This window comes from Spermophilus citellus (assembly GCF_964194105.1).
Source record: "Spermophilus citellus genome assembly, chromosome: 4".
NCBI classification, from domain to species: domain Eukaryota; kingdom Metazoa; phylum Chordata; class Mammalia; order Rodentia; family Sciuridae; genus Spermophilus; species Spermophilus citellus.
In genome coordinates, this window is record NC_138185.1 from 214100429 (window position 1) to 214122091 (window position 21663).

Genomic DNA, 21663 nt, shown 5'->3' on the forward strand with positions numbered 1-21663 from the left:
CTTCTCATAACTATAGCAACCTACATCTCATGATAAGCCAAAGGGGTGTCGTAAAGAAAGGAAATGCAAATCAACAATTATGAACTGGCTCTTGGCATCCTCAGGATGCGTGGTGACAGCATACCAGCCCAGATAGCATCAGAAGCTCCAGACACTCCCCAAATCCCGACACCTTGCACACCATGCGGACATCTGACACACTGTCTCTTCTGTTGCCATAAACGTCAAGTGATACAAGCCCCCACTCATGGAATGCATCTATGTAGAAAGGAACCTGGGTTGTCACAGGGTAAATTGCCATTCACGACCTCCCTTGAGATGGGGCAGGTGCTCACCCCATTGTTTAACTGGCCCTTTTAAGGATACTCATTTATATCTGTGACAGTAAAAATGTCCAGTTTTAATGTTGAAGGGAGGTGGGGACAGAATATATGCTAATAAAATAAAATAAAAAGCATTACAGCGGGCTGGGGACATAGCCCTGTAGTGGAGCGCTTGCTAGCATGTGTGCAAGGTGCTGAGTTCAATCCCCAGCACCACAAAAATAAAACAAAAAAACCTTTTAGTGATGGTTTCATGGGAAAGAATCCCTGATAAAAATATACTTCACAGATGGCAGGGGTCTGTGCCCGGTGGGACGTGTCAGAGGCTGCTGGAGGAGGAGGGCCTGGTGTGGTAAAGCTGGGGAGGAGAGCAGCCCTTTGGTGTGGTGAAGGTGCTGGCTCTCGGGCCAGGCTGCCTAGGCTTGGTCCAAGTCCCTCCCTCCCCAGCCTCGGGCTGTTTCAGGGTTGAGTGAAGTGATGCATGGCAAATACCCCAGAGGGCGTCTGCCTGAGCGAATGCTGTAATGTGACAGCTGTGGATGCTGCTTTTGTGAAACAGGGTAGTATAAAGAGGGCAAGGGTGGGTTGTGGGAACCCCTGAGAAGTGGTGTGGGGTGCCAGAAGAGGGCACAAGGAGAGTGGACAGGAGGGACGAGAGCGAGATTCTGGCCCCTTTCCACTCCTGGTATCAGGTGGATAGGGTGGCGAGGCCTAGGGAGAGGGAATACAGGGTCGAATCCAGAACTACAGATCCGAGTCACCCACACAAAGCTGGAGGTGACATCTCCAAATCATCTTCCTTGCAAGAAAAGAAGTGGACATGGCAGCAGTATTATGTCCTACCGGGAAAGACAGGTACATTCAGGGATCACACTTGCCACCTCTCTGAAGCTCAGGTAGCACTCGCATGATGCCGTGGATATAGTCTTGAGACCCTACAGGGCATCCTAATCATTTGAGTGGTCATCCAAATGTCACTTCAAGAATCTCTCCCTCTGAAGCTAGGGCTTGTGCTTGTCCAGTCTCTTTTGGCTTTTCACGTGCATCCACCTTGATGGGCTCTGGGAACAAGACGCTCCTCTGTCAGAGGAAGGCATTAGTCAATTACCTTCCTTGTGAGCACAGACCAATGACACCAACTGGGTGCCTGGCAGTGACAGCTGCACAATGCCACAGCAAGGAGAAGCCAGTGTCTATTTTGGGAATTCAAGACTGAAAGTCAGCAACCAAAACCCACATGGGAAGGGGCAGAAATCATTAGGCACCTCTCCCACTTAGCCTGACGCCCAGGTCTGAAGTCCATCACCCTCAAAAGAGAAGAGTAACACAGGGAACCATCCTCGTCTGTGCCCAGCAGCCAGATGGGCTGGATCCAGGCAGTTCTCATCGCATGGAACCCCACATCAGGACCATTTCCTTCTCTGGATCATATGTACTTAGTGAGTCAGCATTAAGTGGAGTGCCTTGCAGCGGTGTCACAATGCTTGTCACAGAGGCATTTAACCTATGTGTGGTCACTATTTCACTTTCTACTTTTAACAGTGAAAAACCACCTCAGCCTTTAGACATCCTGGACCATTATTTTAGACTCACAGAATGACATAGTCATAGAGCAAGTAGAGACCTTTGAGATTATTCAGTCACTTTCTTAACTTTATAGATGTGGAAATAAGATCCAGAGAGGAGACAGCACCTACCCAGGGTCACCTGGTGGCAGACCTAAAGTCAAAATCTAGGTCTCATGATACTCAATCCAGGGCTCTTATTTCTAAACTAACTAAAAATAAAAGCACAAATTAAAATGGAGTTTGAGATCTGCTCCACAGGATTCTGGGCCCAGGAAAAGTTTCTAAAAGGCACACTTTCAGGACCTCAGCTCCATATAAAAGACCTCTCTCTAGGCTCAGTGGTACAGCATAGGCACATCAGCACACACCTGTAATCTCAGAGACTTGGGAGGCTAAGACAGAAGAAGCTCAAGTTTGAGGCCAGCCTCGGCAACATAGTGAGGCTCTTAGCAACTCAGCAAGACCTTGTCTCAAAAGAGATATGAAAAATTGTGCTGTGAATGGATAATTATGATTGTAATGAATTCTACTATTGTCATTTATGTAAGAAATAAAAATTTTTAAAAATTTAAAAAATTTAAAAATACAGGGCTGAGGATATGGCTCAATGGTAAAGCACCTCTGGATTAAATCCACACTACAAAAACAAAACAAAACAAAACGCTCCCTTCTCCCTTCCTGAATCAAAGCTTGCTCAAGTTTTCTCCCTTATGTTGGAAATAAAACAGAGCATACTCCATATCCCCACCACAGTCCTTTGATTTCTCTTTTTTTGCTTTAAAACAGTAAGACTGCTCCAAGCAGAGGAGTTATGAAGTTTTATTACTTTGGCAAACACTTAAATGAAATGATATCATTGCCTCTGGTCACTGTGGGAAGAGTGGGGAGTTGGTTGTGTTTTCAAAGTCCCAGACTTTATTACAGGGTTTGAGTGCTGGACGCCACCCTCTGGTACGTCCTCTTCTTGACTCCACAAGGGAACATGGCCACGTCTGCACAAAAGTGAAGCGTCTCTAAGGACCACATAAACAACTCCATCTGTGGATCTGCTGCTCTTTCTTATCTTTGCCAAGTGCACTACAGTCTGGAAACGGGCATCCCATTCCTCTACTCCCCCTCCTCAAAGGCCTCTCCCTTTGGGTTTTGTTCTCGGTCTACCTCCCTGGCTTAGGGCACCAGACTTTAGTCCTCCACCTGGGTTGCATCATTCTTGATAGGACAAAGGAAGGAAGGAATCAGAGAGTGGCAGACCAGTGGTACCTCATGTACAAAACTATGTACTAAATGCTTAAATGAAGGAACCAACATGAATATCTAGAATGTAGCCCGTCACCTAACCTGCAAAGAGGATCCCAGACCAAGCATGATGAAGAGCAATGAACTGCAGAGAATCTAGAGCTGGCGACATCTTAGAAGGGACTGAAGAAGGGGTTGCTAACCACAGGCCCAGTGTGACCTGCTGCCTGTTCGCAATATGGATAAACATCAAGACCAAGGAGATGGAATTAAAATCATAGGGGAAAACCCCATATGTCTATGGTCAATTGGTTTTTGCAAGGGTGTCAACTCCATTCAACAGGGGATAGAAGAGCAAATAGTGCTGAAGTAATTGGATTTCCACATGTAAAAGAATACTGGATCCTTACCTCACTCCATATGCAAAATTAACCCAAAACAGACCAACAACCTAAATATAACATCAAGAACTATAAAACTCTTAGGGGAAAACACAGGGGTAAATCTTCATAACCTTAGATTCTTCGACATGACACCAAGAGCATAAGAAACAAAAGATAAAATATATACAACAGTAGGTTTAACCAAAATTTAAAACTTTTATGCACTGAAGGACTTTATCAAGAAAGTAAGTAGACAACATAAAGAATGGGAGAAGATCCTGGTGAATTAAATATATGACAAGAGTTTGTTATGTTTAATAAATAAAGAACTCTGCAACTCAACAATAAAATGGAAAAACCCAATTTAAAAATGGGTACAGAGCTTGAACAGTCTTCTGCCAAGAACACAAACAAATGGCCCATAAGCACATGAAAAGATGCTCAATATCATTAGTCATGAGGGAACTAAGCACAAATCAAACCCACAGCAAATACCACTTAACACATATTAGGATGACTGTGACCAAAGTAGCACATGCTGGTGAGGCTGTGGGAATGCAGAACCCTGCGCACCGCAGTGAAGTGTAAAACGGTGCAGCTGCTATGAAAAGAGAATGTGGCAGTTCCCGAAGAGTTAACCAGGGCAGGGAGGTAGTTGGTGGCAGAGCGTTGCCCAGCCTGTGCGGGGGGTGGGGGTGGGCCAGCTCAATCCCAGGACTGGGGCAGAAAAGTTCAACACAGGTTGACACACACCATCAGATGAATCACCACAACATGGCTGAACCTTCAAAATACCAGCTAAAGAACAAGCCAGACACAAAAAAGCAAGCACCCCATTACTCCATCCTACAGACACCCAAGACAGGTAGACTCAAGAGCTAGAGAGTGGATTAGAGGTTGCCAGGGCAAGGGGGAGGGAAGAGGGGTAGTTATTGATTAATGGGTATGGTTTCTGTTGAACTGATGGAAAAAAAATTGTAATTAGTGATGATAGTTGCACAACAACGGGAATGTAACTGACCACCACTGAATTGCACCCTTTAAAAAGATTAAAACAGCATATTTAAAGAAATTTTTATGTTAAATGCTCAAACAAAACATGAGATATATACCTTGTGACCCTCAATGAAAATGCCAATATTCCTAGGAGCAACAGGAGCAGCTTAAACAGGATCAGAAGAAGAAACCAACACTTCATTAAAAAAAAAAAATGCTTCCATAATAGGGCTATGGAAACACTAGTGGCCATGTCAGGGGCTTAGATTCTTTGGGGAAAGCCATCATACAAAATGATACTGGAAGTCTCTACTGAGTTGGTCCACAAAGATCACTGAGTTGGTCCACAAAGATCGCTGAGAGTTGAGATCAGTCCAGGGGCTCTGCTCCAAGCTGGGCCCATCTCCCCCTCTGCTGCCTGACTCCCACTCAACCTCTAACCTTTGTCCCTGACTGGGGAAGATATACTCATTGCATATCAAGGGACAGCAGAGCAGAGCAGCTTAAACAGCCACTGAGAAGCACTGATGCTCGGCAAGGTTTTATTGTGCGTCCACTGGGAGCGGGATTCTGCTTTGGTTGCTCAAGTCTGTGGCACTCAGACACACTGATGCCTTTCCTTCCGGGGACCTTGGCTCCCAGGTCCAGGTCCAGTTATTGATTAATGGGAGCCAGTGGGGCTGCACAAGAGGCCCATGTCTTCCCACGACAGTCCCTGACAGTCCCTTTGGGACAATCACCATGCAGATGGCTCTCCCCACAGAACTACAGTGCTGTTAAGATTTATCATAAACAAATGAACAGGAGTTCAAGGGGAAAGATAAAAATACTACTTTTGTCTTTACAAAGTTGCCACATTGATGTAGGGAGAATACACACAACCTTCCAAAAGGACCCCATAATATTCTGCCAAAATGGAGCCATCAATAGTCAAATTCCAGAAAGCAACCTCCCCAGCAGCGTGGGCTCATTCTGAAACACAGAGGAAGCAGCGCTCCTTGCTTTGCTTTTAATAGTGCGGGTTGTCATGCCAACTAGTGCTGCTGTTTAAATTGAAGGGGAAGAAGAAGTGTTCCTTCCTACACAAACCTTTCAGCAGGGCTCACAATTAGTCTTGAAAAAAAACATGAAAACTCATAGCACTGGCAAGATGGTAAACATTGTGTTTCTATTTAAACCTTTTGGACCAAGGCTGTGATAAAACTCAGGTTTGTGTTTCCCCTGTTCCATGCTCCATGCCCAGTTCTGGCTGAACAGTGCCCTGAAGAAAAGGAAGGCTTGATGTGGGCACAAACAGAGGCAGTAGGTCTTGAGCTGCAAGAGACTTCCATCTGCAATAAGCAGGGCGAAGAAAGGGATGGGAAGAGAAGAGGCCCTGTAGGAGCAGCTCAGCTCCCCGAATGTAAATGTGGCTCTTCAAAGCTGGGTCTGCACAGTGCACACAACAGAGCTGCTACTGAGGGTGCGGGGACTGGAGGAATGGGGACTGCCAGCAATCACATCAGGAGCACCTTTTTGGCGTGTAGGGAGAGGAGAGGAGCCAAGAAGGAAAATGTGTCCTGTCCTGTCTTGTGGAAGAGTTGATGTGGCTGGGGACAAGAGAAGGAAGGAAAATTGTAGGACAGAACCTCTTATCTGTGGCCTGTTTACCAAAGTCTCCCCTCACAAAAAGGAGGGTTTATGCATCATTCCTGAGACAGAGAGAACCTGTTCGAAGATCAGCTATAGGGAGATGTGGCTGGATCTCATCAATGAGGGGCACAAGCAAGGTTAGCCAACATAGTGCAGTCTAGTCCCAGACTCTTTCTAACATTCTCTCCTACCAAAAAGGAGAGGCGGCCCTCAGTTCCCAGCCCTCTGGGCCTAATCTCTTCATCCCTCTGCAATATGATGATAAAGGGTATCTCCTGCTCTTAGATCATATGTAGCATGGCAGAGTTACAACATATGAAAGTTACGGTCCTTCCTCATTTTAGGCCCTGGTGCTTCTTTTCAGCACTATTTTTAGGCCATTATTAGGTAAAATAGTGCTATGTGAACACAAACACCACAATACCATGATAATTGATCTGATAAGCAAGACAAGTAATAAGTGACTAGCAAGTAGTGCATACAGCATAGATATGTTGGAAAGAGGGATGATGTTCCTCACCCTTACAGGTGGGATAATTCATCACACTACTCACAATGGCATGCAATTTAAAACATACAAATTGTTTATTATTGGGATTTTCCATTTAATATTTTAGACTAAGGTCAATCAAAAATAACTAAGACAACAGAGACAACAGAGAACAAAAATGCAGATAGTGGGAACTACTGTATTTAATTCCTATCAGGTCTTTTAGATCCACTCCATTTACATGTTCTGCAAGTCTTTGACTGGCACTCTCAATCTGAGAAACTTAGCTGCAACTGGCCTACTCTATTCCCCTGGGAATTAATAGGCCGTGCACCCTCCAGTCTTCTCTAATATAGTTAATGTACCTTGCACTATTCAGTAGTCTCTTTTCATGTGTTACTAGTTGTCCCCATAACTAGACAGGAAACTTCTTGAAGACAAAAGATGTTTGTTTTTAAAATGCTCTGTGCCTAGTAACTCCTATGTATACAGTGGCTGTAACTGTAGCAGCAGCGGCACTCAGCTGCTATTCAGTGAGTTCTCTGTGCTGGGCTCAGTTCTGAGACTTGATATGGATTAATAAGCACACCCTTCACCACTGTCAGAGATACACATGAGTATTGTTCTATTTTATAGGAGAAGAAATAGAAACAGAGGAGGCTGATGACACCTAGGACCACACCATCATTTAGTGGCAGATCCAAAACTCACATCAAAGCCCTCTAACCCTAGGAATTGTACCCCAGGACAACTAGGTTGGTGGCAATGTCAATGGGTGGGGGATAAAAGAATAGGAAATATCCACAAAAAATGCACATAACATCATCCCATTCCTTAAATCATACACAATATACATGCATTTATGCATAAAAATGTATAAAAAGATGGTCTCAGCCGGGCACAGTGGCACACACCTGTAATCCCAGCAGCTTGGGAGGCTGAGGCAGGAGGATGGTGAGTTCAAAGCCAGCCTCAGCAAAAGTGAAGTACTAAGCAACACAACTCAGTGAGACCCTGTCTCTAAATTAAATACAAAATAGGGCTGGGGATGTAGCTCAGTGGTCAAGTGCCCCTGAGTTCAATCCCTAGTACCAAAAAAAAAAAAAAAAAAAAAAAAAAAGGCCTCTAAAATGTCAATGGATAGTCAACTACCTTAGGATGGTTGGGTCCTGAGGAACTTTTATTTCCTTTGTTGTATTGGTATCTATTGCTTCATTTCAAACATGCAGGGCTATTACATATGGCAAAAAGATAAACAATGAAGTAAATTTCATTATGGAAGGAAAATAAATTAAACAAAAGAAAAGAAAAAAAAAAGAAGGGGAGGGAAGAGCTGTGTGCTTCTGAACAGAAGGGTGCTGGTCCTGTCCTGTTTGAGAACTGTCACCCTGGCAATGGTGCAGGCGCTAAAGACAAGGAAATGGAATATGCGACAATAGTGATAATCACTAAGATAACAGGAAGTTTAAAACCAGTCACCCTCACATCAACACTAGTCACACTAACTAAAAGTTGAAGAAAACCCAAGTGTCCAACACTGATGAACAAATACACAAACTGTGGTGTAGCCACACAATAGAATGTTATTTAGCCATAAAAGGAATCAAATCTTGACACATGCTACAATGTGGCTAACCTTGAAAGCATTGTGCTAAGTGAAAGAAGCTAGTCACCAGAGGTCTCAGATTAGCTAATTCTATTTACACCAAACACCCAAAATGGCAAATTCATAGAGACAGAAAGAGATTAGCACTGGCTAGGGGCTGGGGGGTGAGGGGAGCAGAGGGGAATGCTTACTGGGTTTGAGGTTTCCTTTTGCAAGGCAGATGAAAATGTTGGATTAGAACATTGGATTAGAGCCCCATGGCTCAGTGTGGTTTTAGTGGTGTCCCCAAGGGCCCACTGTAATTGACAGGTTGGTCCCCAGGATGGTGCTTCTGGGAGGTGGTAGAACTCTTGGGAGGCAGGGCCCAGTGGGAGTCTGTGAGGATGGCCTTAGGCCTGAGCCTAAGCAACTCCATTTTAAAAACTCCAGTTTGAAACCTGCAGCCTCACAAGGCACATCCAACAGATCCCTCCAGTACGGCCTCAGACAAGTCACTTCCCCTCACCCTGATAAACAGAGTGAAGCCCCTGGCAGGCTGACCCCGCCTGATAAGAAGTGAAATGCGAGGAGATCAGGGTGGAGATCACCAGACCAGATCATCTGACCCCAGGGTAAATGATGTCATGGAGAAATCTGGTGGTAGCTGATAAGGATTGAAAGGGGGGTCAAAAGCCCCAAAATTTAGTATAAATAACAGAGCTGATGAACAGGGATTCAGTCAGCCAAAACAAGCCTGATGAGGATCTGACATCCCATCACTTGTCATCATTTCCTGATCCTCTGCGTAATCCTCATTGCTCTCAAACTCTACAGCCTCATCTGGGCCTTGGTGAGAGCCACAACTTCTCCCTATGACCCTCTCCTCAATTGGTCGTCCACTTCACACCAGGAAAAGCCTGCCTTGGTTCTGAACCTGGTCACTGCGGTCTGAGTGAGTAAGCATCTGCTGGACATAAAGCCTAAGGTTAAGACTTTTGAACTTAGCACACAGAGGGAATGTCTGTCACTAGCCTGTCATGATTAAGTGTGTTTTGCAGTGCTAAGAATTAATCTAGAATTATTTGCTGTGAATTGATTATGTCTACTGCAGTGCCTAGCATTAAGGATTGTCATTTTCTTGATTAAGAACCTACAGAGTGAAATTGTATTGAGTAATTTGAGGGAATAAAGCATTGAAAGGGGCAGAATCGTGTAGATATTCTTTATTTCTCCCGCAATTTTGCCCCCTAGCAACAGTGTCCTTAGGTCATGGGAGTGGAGCACCTCGAGTTCTCACTAGAGGGCTGTTACCCATCCTCTCTGCTCCCGGTCCAAGATGTGGTTACATGCTGCCCCCGGACACCTATATCAGAAGATGAAGCAAGGTGGCCGCCCTCTTCATGGAGCCTACAGTAAGCTTCTGGACTCTGAACCTCAAACCTGCGAGCTTAGTCGATGCTCCTCTTCATGAGCAGCCTCGTCAGGACTTCTGCGCTGGCGAGGCGGAGGTGACTGTCACAGCTGCCCAGCAGTGTGAACGCACTGAATGCCATTGAACTCTACTCTTTAAAATGGCTCAATTTGCTAGGTGAATTTTACCCCAATTTTTTAAAAGCCAGTTATCTTTTCAACTTAAAGTTCACAGAAAATAGAAGAGCAAATAAGAGAGGAAGAAAAGCACCAAATGGATTCAAGAAAACCCTTGTAAATGAGGAGAAGCGGAAAGCAGGCTACTGCGAGATGTGGCCTGGAACGGAGGTAGGGAGGGTCCTTGCTTAGCAGCAGTGGGCCTGGCCCCTCTGCAGTGGTAGAGCCATCTGTGGGAGGACAGGCTGCCTCAAGGTGCTGTGAGCTCTCTTTCTCCTAAGACACCCACCATCTCAGTTAGAAGACCAGAGAGCATGGCGGCCACGTGCTTGGCGGGGGGCGGGGGAGGGGGAGGAGATGAGGGGGGCTCCTCCTCCCAGAGTAGAAAGGGCAGGAAAGGCAGAGGCTGGGTGTTGGGGGTCTTTCTCAGCCCCAGGGGTGGCCACCTGGAAGGTAGCACTGCCACTTCAGTCTAGATTGGGAGCTGCCATGGGCAGGGGCCTCTCCTTACTCAAGGCTATATCCCCAACCTTAGTCACAGCATATGTTCATGTTGAAAAAATAAATGTCCTCTATTTTATATATTTTATCAATTAACTTACATTTCTAATAGAGAAACACAGATATGACACAAAATCCAAAAGGCCCCAGGGGACACACACTGATACAATTCCCTCTCTTCCAGCCTTCCATTCCAGCCTTTGGTGCTACCTCCACCATTTTAAATGTGATCAGTGGTCACTTTGTGAACCACAGAGGCTCCCACAACCCGACCATCCTGTGACTCAGGTGTCAGGTAATCACTACAAGATAGAAGCTGCAGGTGGCACCAAGATCAAAGTCATCTGAGTGAAAACGCAGTCTTGAGATTCCATGGGTGGGGGTGGCAGCTGCCCACCTGGGGGGGAACGATCTCCAGTGGAGCCGCCCCCAAGGCTGTTCATGGAGCGAAGAGCCAACCGCAGGCAGGGCCCAGAGCCTATCCATGGAGTGGAGCCAGCCACCTTGGGCTCCTCCCAACTGTTTCAGATGTGGGTAGATTTCAAACTGGGGAAAGGCTGTGTTGCCACACCAGGGGACAGAAGCTGACTAGCAAACACACTCCACTTGGACCCAGAGAGGTGTCAAGTGGTTTGTCTGGTGGAGAGAAGTTCACCTTGAAAGAACTCAAATGTGAGTGGGTGTACCAAGCCACGGATGGGCCACGCCTGGCCATGCTGAGCAGGAACTAAGCTGGTTGGGAGCAGGGGCCTGGGAACCCTAGGCGCCCCATGGGGGCTAGGACTTCTTGGGGACAAACAGTCTGGACCAACCCTGAGCCTGGACCAAGTCATGGCAGGGTGGGCCATGTGTGCTGGGGCATCTGGACACTGCATTATCTACATCATGAGGGGTTTGTGTGTTTGAAGTAACCACTTCCCTGTATAGTCACCAAATCAAAGACTAAAAAAAGCTTCCAGCCACGCAGGCTCATCTGTTCCCCAAGGTTCCTGCCTAATGTGGCCATCATGGCAGGCTAGAGGGTGAGTGAGCGCTTATCTGATTTCAGCCAATCTGTTACTGTATTTCATTCCCTGTCCTCATGCCCAGAGGCTGTTGCAATGGGTATAAATTTAGAAAGAGAAAGATAAATAACACAGAAAAGTTTATTTTAACAGAATAAGGTTGCTTCTTTCCCCTTTCTTTCTTTCTATTTCGGTAAAAGAAAGATAAAGTGGTCTCCTTACTTATTCAGTCTCACCAAGGGGGGAATCTGGTATTCTGGACAGGAACTCAATGCATTGTAACTATAATCCAGATCAACTGGCTCCTTCTGAGCCTGCCAGACAAGCTTCCACCCAAGCAGTTCCTCCAGGTTGAGGGCCTGAGAGGAAGACAGCACTGTCACAAGACCTGGAACCCACTGGGTCCCTTCAGTCCATCAATACACTGTGAAGGAAGACAGCGCTTGCCTGGCATGAAAGTTTGTATCAGCTAACCTGATGACACATGTGCCGGAAGCTGCCATGTCACCAGGAGTTATGCACTGAGAGTTTAAATGAAACCATTTTGTAAGGAAATTAATACCCCAGATGGGAATTAATAACCTGTTTTGGTTATGAAGAGGAGTACATGGGATGAAAAAGTGCTTGGGTAACACTGGCCTTCCGTTCCCACAATCAGAGCCTGCTGGGTGAGGTCCACTAGTGGTAAGAGGCCATGGGTCAATGCCACAATACAATCATTCAGCCCAATCACCCCTTCTCAGGGGAGGAAACCAAAGTTCATGACTGGCCCCAGGTCACATGGCAGTCAGTGGTCAGAGGCTCAGGACCAGGTCTCAGCTCCTCCCTGAGGTCACCCAGCCACCTCACCCCCACTTGGGAGTCAACCTCTCAGCAGCTGTACCTCTGACAGCATCTCATACTGGCCTCTTCTTCCAAGGGCAATGGTCAGCAAGTCATAGACCACAGACGCGCTCTGCAAACTGATGAGGCGGTCACTCCTGTGTTCAGGTGTCCTGCTCAGCACAGCATCCCGGTTGGCCTGAAAACATGGAAGAGAGAGGCAGATGGTGAGCCAGCCCATGCTCGCAGCCACCATTATGGTAGAGAAGCCACCCAGGCACTCTGGCCTCTCACAGTTTGCTGAGAGCCTAGGACAAAGGCAGCAATAAGGGGCCTGTCACCTCTAGTCATACTTTCCAAGTCCCCAAAGCACCCTGGCACATGGCATAGAGTATGACCCAATGCTGAAGGCCCGAGGCGTGAGCCATCAGTAGTGTCTGGAGACAGGCAAAGCAGGCAGAGCTTCCCTGGGCTTGGGTTCACAGCTGGCCTCATGGCAGACACAGCTGGTCCTGGCCAGCAGCAGCAGCCACCAAGGGACCCTGTCGTGTCTCACTTGTGATCCTGCTTCTGCTCTAAAGAGTAGAGAACGTTCCCAGCCCTGCATTTCCCATCACCAAATGGTGTCATCGAGTTCCACTGGTCCCATGGAGATATATCACGCTTTTCTTCTATCACTGAACAGCATTCAAATCCCTAAATGACATCTTCACTGGAACGAACCTTGAAGACTAATTCACCTTGTAAAGGGAAGCACAAAACAGATGTGGAAGAGAAGGCAAGAAGCAAGCCGAGTTTTACTTCAAATGGCATTACCACAAGGGACTCAAGAGAACACCTTGCCAATTCCAAGTCTCCAGTGCCTGGTGCGGAAGCACACGGGGCACATCCCAGCCCACTCATCACATCTATCCAGAAATCAAATGCTCTTTATAGCAACTTGTTTCCATTGCTTTGAAATTTAATTTTTCCACAGATCCCTCCAGATAAACCACATGCATGGGAGGCTCGACAGCCAGTTCATTTTCCTTTTCCCCTAATAGGGAGCTCTGAGACAGTAAGGCTGAATTTCACCTGCCTTTCCCCCCTGCTAATGAGCAAAAGTCTCCAGAGCTGTCTGGCCCTACAAGGAGAGAAAGAGCCCTCAGTCTTCCCCAGTAAAGCAGACATGAGGTTCCAGGGCCACTTGTCCCCCAGCTGATGCTCATCTTCCTGCTGACATTCGGAAAGGCCAGACACACGCCTTCCCTTTCGCTAATGAGGTAAAACATTTTATTTCTTGTGAGTTTAAGACATTTGCTTTTAGCCGCCCATCCAACTTACTCACTTTAAAATTCCTGGCTCTTAAATGTCAAAGACAAATGAGGCTATGTAAGACAGGCCACTTCCTGCAAAGTGAGTCCTCTCTCATGGAATTGAGCCTGCTTTTGAAGATTTCATTCTATGGTTTTCTACACAGAGTGCCTTTTGAGCCCAATAAAAGATGCCCTGAAGGAAGTGGGACCTGCTGTCTCATTTTATTTATTTGCTATGTATGTTCCATACCAGACCAAAGCCTGGAATAAAACAAAGCACAACATATACTACTTAGGAGAGATTTTCAAGTTATACGACATGTACCCTTTCTTCTTTTTTTCCATTTTTGGAGACAGTATCAATACCTTTTGACTAAAAAGGTACAATACAGGACCTTAAGTAGATCCACAAATAGTAAGTAGCCCAGAATATTGCCACAGCAGTAGTCATACAAATAGAGTTCTGATCATCTTTTTCTCTGGGAAAAAACTAATTTGCTATGCAGTGAGAAAGCAGTACAATTCCAAATGATTTCTTGTAGGTGGAGAGACTATGGACAAATTTATGTTTCTAAGTTAAAATCAGAACCAACGAAGAAAATTATTTTCTCAGACATCCAAAAAACCTGGCATTCTCATTTGGGTTCTGAAATTGAGCACACAGTTTTTCTGCCTAACAATTGAAAAATTAAACCTAACAACTGAAAAAATAAGGAGTCAAAGGACATGAAGAAAAGATCCCAAGGGCAACTTAAATCTAGGAGTGATTTAAAGGACCATCTTGTTTGGAAACTTGGTCCTTCATATTTACTGATGATGTCACTTGATTTCACCATTCCCAGAAGAGATTTTTCCAGAAATTAAATACCACATAGTCAAATCTCACTGTCCACAGGGACTTCAACTTTCTCTCACTCCATTGAGGAGCAGGAAATTTACAGACATCAATCCCCGGCATCCACACTCAGCCAGAGCAACCCTTGTGGAGAGGTGGCCATGTTCTCCAAATCCCAGACCAGGACACACGACCTGACGATGAACCGCAACATTTCCAATGAGAACCGTCCAAGTGCTCCAAATGCATGCTCTCCATGTGTTCAGGGCGTTTGTGCCCTAACCAACCAAGTTTGCCAAAGGAAACTAACTGCCCAGCTGTGAAGAGCCCCACTTGGGATGAAGAGTGTAGGATACCAACAGGAGTTGACCCTTTGTCACACTGGTGGCAAAGCAGATGAGGCCTCTCACTTGCACAACAGCCACTGAATGCCACCAAAGTGCAAACCTGGGAATCTATGTGCCTTCCCTGACTGTGCCAAGGCAGAGCACAGGATATAAGTGACACTGTCCTCCGTTAGCAGCTGACAGTCAAGGAAAGATGAGCCAAGGGCAACCTGCTTCCTGGAGGGAAAGAAAGCCAAAGACGTCAAGAGTGTCTAAGTCAAAAGCAGCGGTGACTCAAGGAGCCTGGCTCTTGTAAACACCTCAGGGCCTTTTTGCAGAACAAGAAAACCCAGCGTTTTAACCTGTGGCCAGGATGCTCCCCTCTCTGACTGTTCTGGCTCTGCTGACCCTGCCGCTCTGGCATGTGTGCGTGTGTGCTCCACGTCCGTGACTCTTCCATCTGGGAGTATTTTACACTTCCAGTTAAATAGCACATCTGAGGGGCAAGGAGAAGGGGAACAGCCTTTCTCCCTTCCTTAAGCTTCCCTCTGCCCACCTGGTGGGTAGAAGTCACCGAGGGGGGCAGCGCAATCTAACAGGAGCAGCAGTCCCTGCACGCATGTGCATTCAGCTTGCTCTGGCCCTCAGGTTCCGCATCTGCCAAAGCAGATGAATGGTCCTTTTGAGTTCTAGAAGGCTGATATTCTGCTCAGGTGCTCGGAACACCTGGTTTACCTGCAGTGACAGTAACTACTATGACATAGCATCCCCAGGGTTTTGAACTAGGCTGTAGTGTCTAGCGCTACACAGGACAGAAGTCCACTGAACGATGAGTGATGCAGTCTTAGGCCTATAATTCAAGATCCTGGTCAAACACTAAGTAAGCATAAGGAATTCGATGGTCTGGTGACAATCCTTCAGAGCAGTAGAGCTGGGTAGTGGAATTCTGCAGTGCCTGGGAACGGGTGGGAACATGGCGAAAGGTCAGAGCAGTCTCAGTGGCTCCGATCCTGACATTCTTCCTCAAGCCAAAGCAAACTGAGAAGGCTCCTGGAGGCTCCTGAGAAGGCTTTTCTCCCCTTGGTGGACATTTTAGGTGGTGGTCATGTTAGCATTATTTACATACATACAACAGGGCCAGCATTCACCAGGACTAGTGGATGGATCGATGGATGGATGAATTAAGATACCTGCTAATTGCTATGGGAGGAGAAGCCCCAAGTTGCAGGTGACCAAGAGACACTACTAGCTCCTCCAGTAACTAAGAAACATCCTCTCTTTAAACCTCTACTGCTTCCTTTCCCTTTCCCTCCCGAGAACTCTCTCTAGTCACCATCCTAGTCACTATCCTGAGGGTGGGGACAGGGGAAAGAACAATGAAGCCACATTCCACTTACCATTGATTCACTAATCAGCAGCAGCAACAGGGCCTCTTCAGTGTTTTCTTGAGGACAAAAAATGCTGCATAAAGAAAACCAACTTTGATATGTGGCAGTTTTAAAATAACACAAACACAACCATGAACAGAATGGAATGCTAAAAGTGTCTCAGTTTTTATATAGAATCTATGAAAATACTGTGTAATTTGGACACTTGAATTAATTTGCTTATTCCTATGGTGATCCATGGAATTAACACATTTTAGCTATGCATTTTGACGGCAGGCAGAAGTGAAGTTATAAAAAAACCAAGTTAAAAGCCCAAATAACATATGTACTATTACAGAGGCAGTAATGTAGGGGGCTATGAACTGATATGAGGTAAATAACCCAAGCTTTTGCCGAGCCCCTTATGAGGCATGAACTGCAGAGGGTTCACGGAGCAGCACTCTTCCTGGCTGTCACCTGCTAACTGCCATGTCTTCTACTGTCATTCAGATGCAGTGTGAGATTGGAAGCAATTTTAGAGTGTGAATATTTTCCCTGATACTATAAGAACACAGTGAGCTGTCTTACTTCAACATGCATGTTTTATTATGGGGTAATATTCAAGAGCTGTCTTGTTAATCTATTTTGTGGAATTTGGATTAAAGGAAAAAGCTTCTAAGCTCAATTTTGCTGCAGATTAGAAAACAATAAAAACCCAAATATAACCCCAATCTGCACTCTCTAGATCCTATTTTTTTGTACTGTGAGCACTTTTAAAAAGACTTGTGGCATTTGTTTTTTCTTCCTGTTCTAAAGCTCCAGAATCCTCTAAGTGGAATTATGAATGTTATCACCAATTGGGCCAAACTCAACTTTTTTTCAGAGAATGGAAAAAGGCTTTGCAATAAATAAAAATGTGCTTAGTTAAAAAAACTCCTGGATATTTTGAAAATGACTAAATAAAGACTAGATTTACACCTTCCCAGAAATAACCTCACAATCATTTAAGAGATTTCCCCCTAAAAAAGGGAACCCCTCCCCCCTGTTTTCCAAATAATTATAAATACTTGTTCTCTTTGAAATGTTGGCAATTTTTGTACTGCCTCCGAGGACACTGGGGAGCAAGAGGAAAAAATGCCATGCTCAGTCCTCTGGTGACTATGCTGAGGTTTCTGGAAGAAAAGCCCTGTGGGCTATGCCCATCGCTCTTCAGGCCACGGCAAGGCTGGCCTGGGAACGAGAAGCAGGACATGGGGGCTTGTCACCTCTTCCTTCGAAGTCAGCTTACAGGGATCTGGGGTTTTGGAAGATGGAACACTTCTTTCCCCTCAAATTCAGAAATAGACTCTAAAGGTTCTGAATTGAGAGTGTCCTGGACCCATGAGAGTGAGCCCCCAGTGGCTATCCTCAGATCTCCCCGTCTGTGCCAGACCTCAGAAATAGAACCTTGACCATGTTTTCAGGCTAGCCAGTTCTGCATTGTTCAGACTAATTGAAAAGAGAGAGAGCCCATGCTAATTGTGACTTAACACCAGCCAATTCAGTTCATGGATAATCTCCAAATTCCATCTGGGCCATCCAGCCAGCTTAAATGTGAGGTTGTGTTATTTTTACCAGAGTTGCTAACAAGTAACGCATTAACTGATGCTAATTCCTCTCCCTTGGACTCCCCATTGTGGCAGTCAGGATGGGCTCAGGAGGCTCACGCAGTGGGGCTGGCAGGGAGAGCCAGAGAAGGAAGGAAGAGTGGTTTCAAGAGACAAGTCTACACCACTGCTCACCAAAGGCTCCCGCTCAGTAATCCTGAATTCTTGAGACTCATTTCTGGCCATTCCCACCCTCTTCCTTGCTCAGGCAAGTGTGGGGCCCAGGATGGATGGTCACAACTGTCAGGCCTTCCATTTGTGACAGTCTCCTCTTTGGGAGACCTTGAAGTGCCCAGGCTGCTGCCTTGGAGAGTGGAAAACTGGCCCAACGGAAACAGCATGAAGAGCAGGGTTTGCCACCAGAGGGGACAGGAGGACAAGCTTTCAGAGCTGGCAGCGGGTGGGGGCAGTGCTGTGTCCCAGCGGGGCAGAGTGGGGCGTCCCCATCCCAGACACAAGGCGGAGTCAAGTCCCAGGTGGCCTGTAGGCAAACTACCCACGGCTCTGTAGGGGTGAATCTGTGTGCTGGTTCTAGAATCTACAGAAGACATGGGAACAAGGGCGGGCGAGGGAGCCTCAGGTGTAAACAGCAGCCATGTCTTGCCAGTGCTCCCAGGGAACTCTCAACCTTCCCCAGACAGGGGAAGGGCCTTACTCTACCAACCCCATCTCACCAACTGCGCCTGTCCCCTCCGTCATCTGGAGCTACTTCATGACAAACAAGGAGGGGTGTCTAAAGGCCACCTGCAACTCTAGGAGCCAGGGCTAGATGCAGGGAGGGCCATGAGCTCCCTGCCCATGGGAAGTTGACTCGGAAAGAGCAATGTCCACTCAAGGTCTAGGGACACGGCCTTGCAGGCCCTAGCACGCCTGGCCGCGACTCCACTAGAGAACCCTGGAGAAGCCTGGCCTCTGGGCTGCAGCCTGCCAGCTGAGGAGAGCCCAGGATTCACTGCCTGTAGCCCACCCACCCACGTCCATTGTCAACACACCAAGGTAGAACCTTCCCTGGGCCCTTGCCTGAGTGGTAAGACGGTCAGGAAGCAGCCAGCCCCATCCGAGGACATCCTGTCCTCCCTCAACTCTCCTCAACAAGGCCAATAATCTCCTTGTGACAAAAAAGAGGAGCAAAACTTGCTCTTGGAGGAACAGATGAGCCCCACGCACATTGCCTTTCCCAGAGGCTCAATGTTAAGAGGACAAGCCTCCACATGACATGCCCCTGTTAAGAGGACAAGCCTCCACATGACAACCCAAAGGTGGGCCAGGCTCCCTAGAGGTGGACAGACCAACTGGACGCAGTTGGCCATGTACGTGGCTTCAGTCCTTGCCACCAAGAAGTCATCCCGACCCCCTAACCACCCACGTCTTCCCACTGTCCTCAGTGCCCATGTTTACCAAGCCTCTGCTGGCTACCAGCAGGTCCAGGCCCACACTGACCCTCCCACGACTGCTCTCCCCTCCCCCAGGCCCACAAGGCACTCTGCATGTGATACATTTTTGTCACCTCCTTTCTGGAACTAGTGGTTTTCGATCTCCTGTTTACTTGTACTAATTATTTAGTCTAATATGTGTTTAATTACCTAAGCCACCTCAAATGTTTTTTAAAAGGAAAAAAAAAACAATGAAAGGAAAAAGGCCCTCGACCGAAACACACACACACCCACACACTAGGAAACACGCTCAAGAGCATTCACAGCAGCACTGCTCCTGTCAGACCCAAAGGAATAGGAAACAACTCAAATGACATCGTAAACAAAGAAGACCAAGGTACTAGAGGATATTTCACAAAACTGAATACTATGCAGCACTGAAAACAAAAATGGCTATATGCAAAAATATGGAAGAAATCTTCCAAATACAATGAAAAGAAGATAAGTGAATGCCTATTATACAATTCTATTTTAGAAATTAATTTTGTTAAAAATAACAGAAAGTGAGTTTTTAATTAATTAGTCAATTAATTTTTGAACCAAGGCCTTGCTATGTTGCCCAGCCTGGTCTCCAACTCCTGGGCTCAAGTGATTCTCCCTACCTTAGCCTCTCAAGTGCTGGGACTACAGATGTGGACCACCACGCCCAGCTTATGTAAAGTTTTAAAATGAATTAGATTAATCATGTGCCTCTGTAAGTCCCATAGAAGTCAGGACTGGGCACACTTGGCAGGGGTGGCAATTTTAAGAGGTCACAAAGAGGAATTCTGGGTCTTTGGCAATGTCTACTTCTTATACAGGATGTGTTTACTTGACAAAAAATCATCAAGTTTTGTGATTTTACTTTTCTTTGTTATGTATCAAAAAGTTTATCCTAAAAATAAGTAAACCAAGCAGAAACCATTCTTCCCATACAGACTCTGAAGAAAGGAAATAAGGAAGCCTGTAAAGGCTGATTCCCTCCCCCTTTCTACCCAGTATTTTCAACACCTTAATTCCCTTCAAAGCCCAGGACCATCAGAGCAGGAGCACTGTGCCTCGGCCGGAGCCAGCCACAGGGCGGGGAGCACATGGGGAGCACGGCTCTCTGGCAGAGCTGGCTCTTCAATTATCTCCCTTCAGGACCAGACTTCAGAATGGTCCTGTGGTTTCCCGGGCTGGAAGGATCTGTGCCACCTAAATTCTGCTTTGTACTTACATTTCTTATGAGAGACTGAGTGGAAGGGGAGGTGTTATGGTTTAAATGTGGTGTCCCCAAGAGCTCACATGTGAGACAGTGCAAGAAGGTTTAGAGGAGAAATGAGCAGGTCACAGCCTGAAACTAATCAGCCATGGGATTAACTGAGTGGTACCTGAAGGTGGGTGGGGTGTGGCTGGAGGACGTGGTTCAGTGGTGGCGTGGCTGTGGGTATATGTTTTGTATTTGGAGAGTCGAGTCTCTCTCTGCTTTCTGATCACCATGTGAGCTGCTTCCCTCTGCCACACTCTCCCACCATGATGTGCAACAAGCCCCGAGGAATGGAGCTGGCCTTCTATGGACTAAGACCTCTAAACTGTGAGCCCTAAAATAAACCTTTCCTCCTCTACAATTGTTCTGGTCGGGTCTTTTAGTGGCATCAGTGAAAAAGCTGACTAAAACAGGAGGGTTTGGGGCTACTGGCCAAAATAAAGTCTGAGCATTATCCACGGATTCCCTCTTCACCTCCCAGTCAGCATAACTGAGCTGGTGGTGGTGGCCTTAGATGGTGCTGCCTTGGTAACAAGGGAGCTCAAAACAAGTATCACCCAACTGGATTTCCCTCCTTACTGATATTCCAAGTAAAAAGTAGGCTGTGAGCACACAAAATTAGAAAAGTCCAAACCTGAGGGCCTAAGGATTTGTGTGGAAATTAATGACAAAGGGAAGAGACCCACATAAGAGACAGCGAACAAAACCAACAAGGATGGGTCTTCAACAAGGTCAACGAATCAACACACTTTTAACTACATTCACCCCATCACAGAGAGGAAAGACCCAAATTACCAAAACAAGAAGAGAAAGGACATGACAGTGAACCTTGCAGAAAAAAAAAATAGTAAGACCACACTGAAGACCTATGTGAGCAAGTTAGATAACTTAAACAGAAACATTTCTAGAAAGACACAAACTACCAAAACTGAACCAGGAAGAAACAGAGAATATGAACAATCAAGACCTGAATTAGTGTCCAGAAACTTCCTGTGAAGAACAGTCTAGGACCAGATGGCTTTACTGATAAATTTTACCAACCATTTAAAGGACAATTAACACCAATTCACCAAAAACTTTTAAAAAAAAAAAAAGAGGGTAAAGAAATACAAATACTGTCCAACTTGTTTCATGAGGCCAATATTATTCTGATACCAAAAGCAGACAAAGGTATCATAAGAAAACTGCAGAACAATATCTTTTATGAATATAGACATAAAAAATTTGAGTAAAATACTAGCCAATAGACCCCAGCAACAAATAAGAAACATATTATACACCATGATAGAGTGGGACTCACCCCAGAAATTCAAGGTTGGCTCAATATATCAGAATCAATTAAAGGCATGTACTGCATTAATAGAATCAACTACAGAATAAGCTGAATGGGTGCAGAAAAAGCATTT

The 21663-nt window shown here is 46.0% G+C and overlaps 1 protein-coding gene across 5 annotated transcripts in view; it reads right to left on the reverse strand.

Annotated features, from left to right (window-relative positions):
* TTC7B (tetratricopeptide repeat domain 7B) overlaps window positions 1-21663 on the reverse strand; it is a 230839-nt gene that overhangs the window by 100686 nt on the left and 108490 nt on the right. For all 5 annotated transcript variants that reach the window (XM_081290633.1, XM_081290635.1, XM_081290634.1 and 2 more), the window contains 2 exons: window positions 15981-16044; window positions 12189-12326 (listed from right to left, as the gene is read on the reverse strand). In XM_081290633.1, coding sequence (XP_081146759.1) covers window positions 12189-12326; window positions 15981-16044 — 202 coding nt within the window. The remainder of the gene's footprint in view (window positions 1-12188; window positions 12327-15980; window positions 16045-21663) is intronic.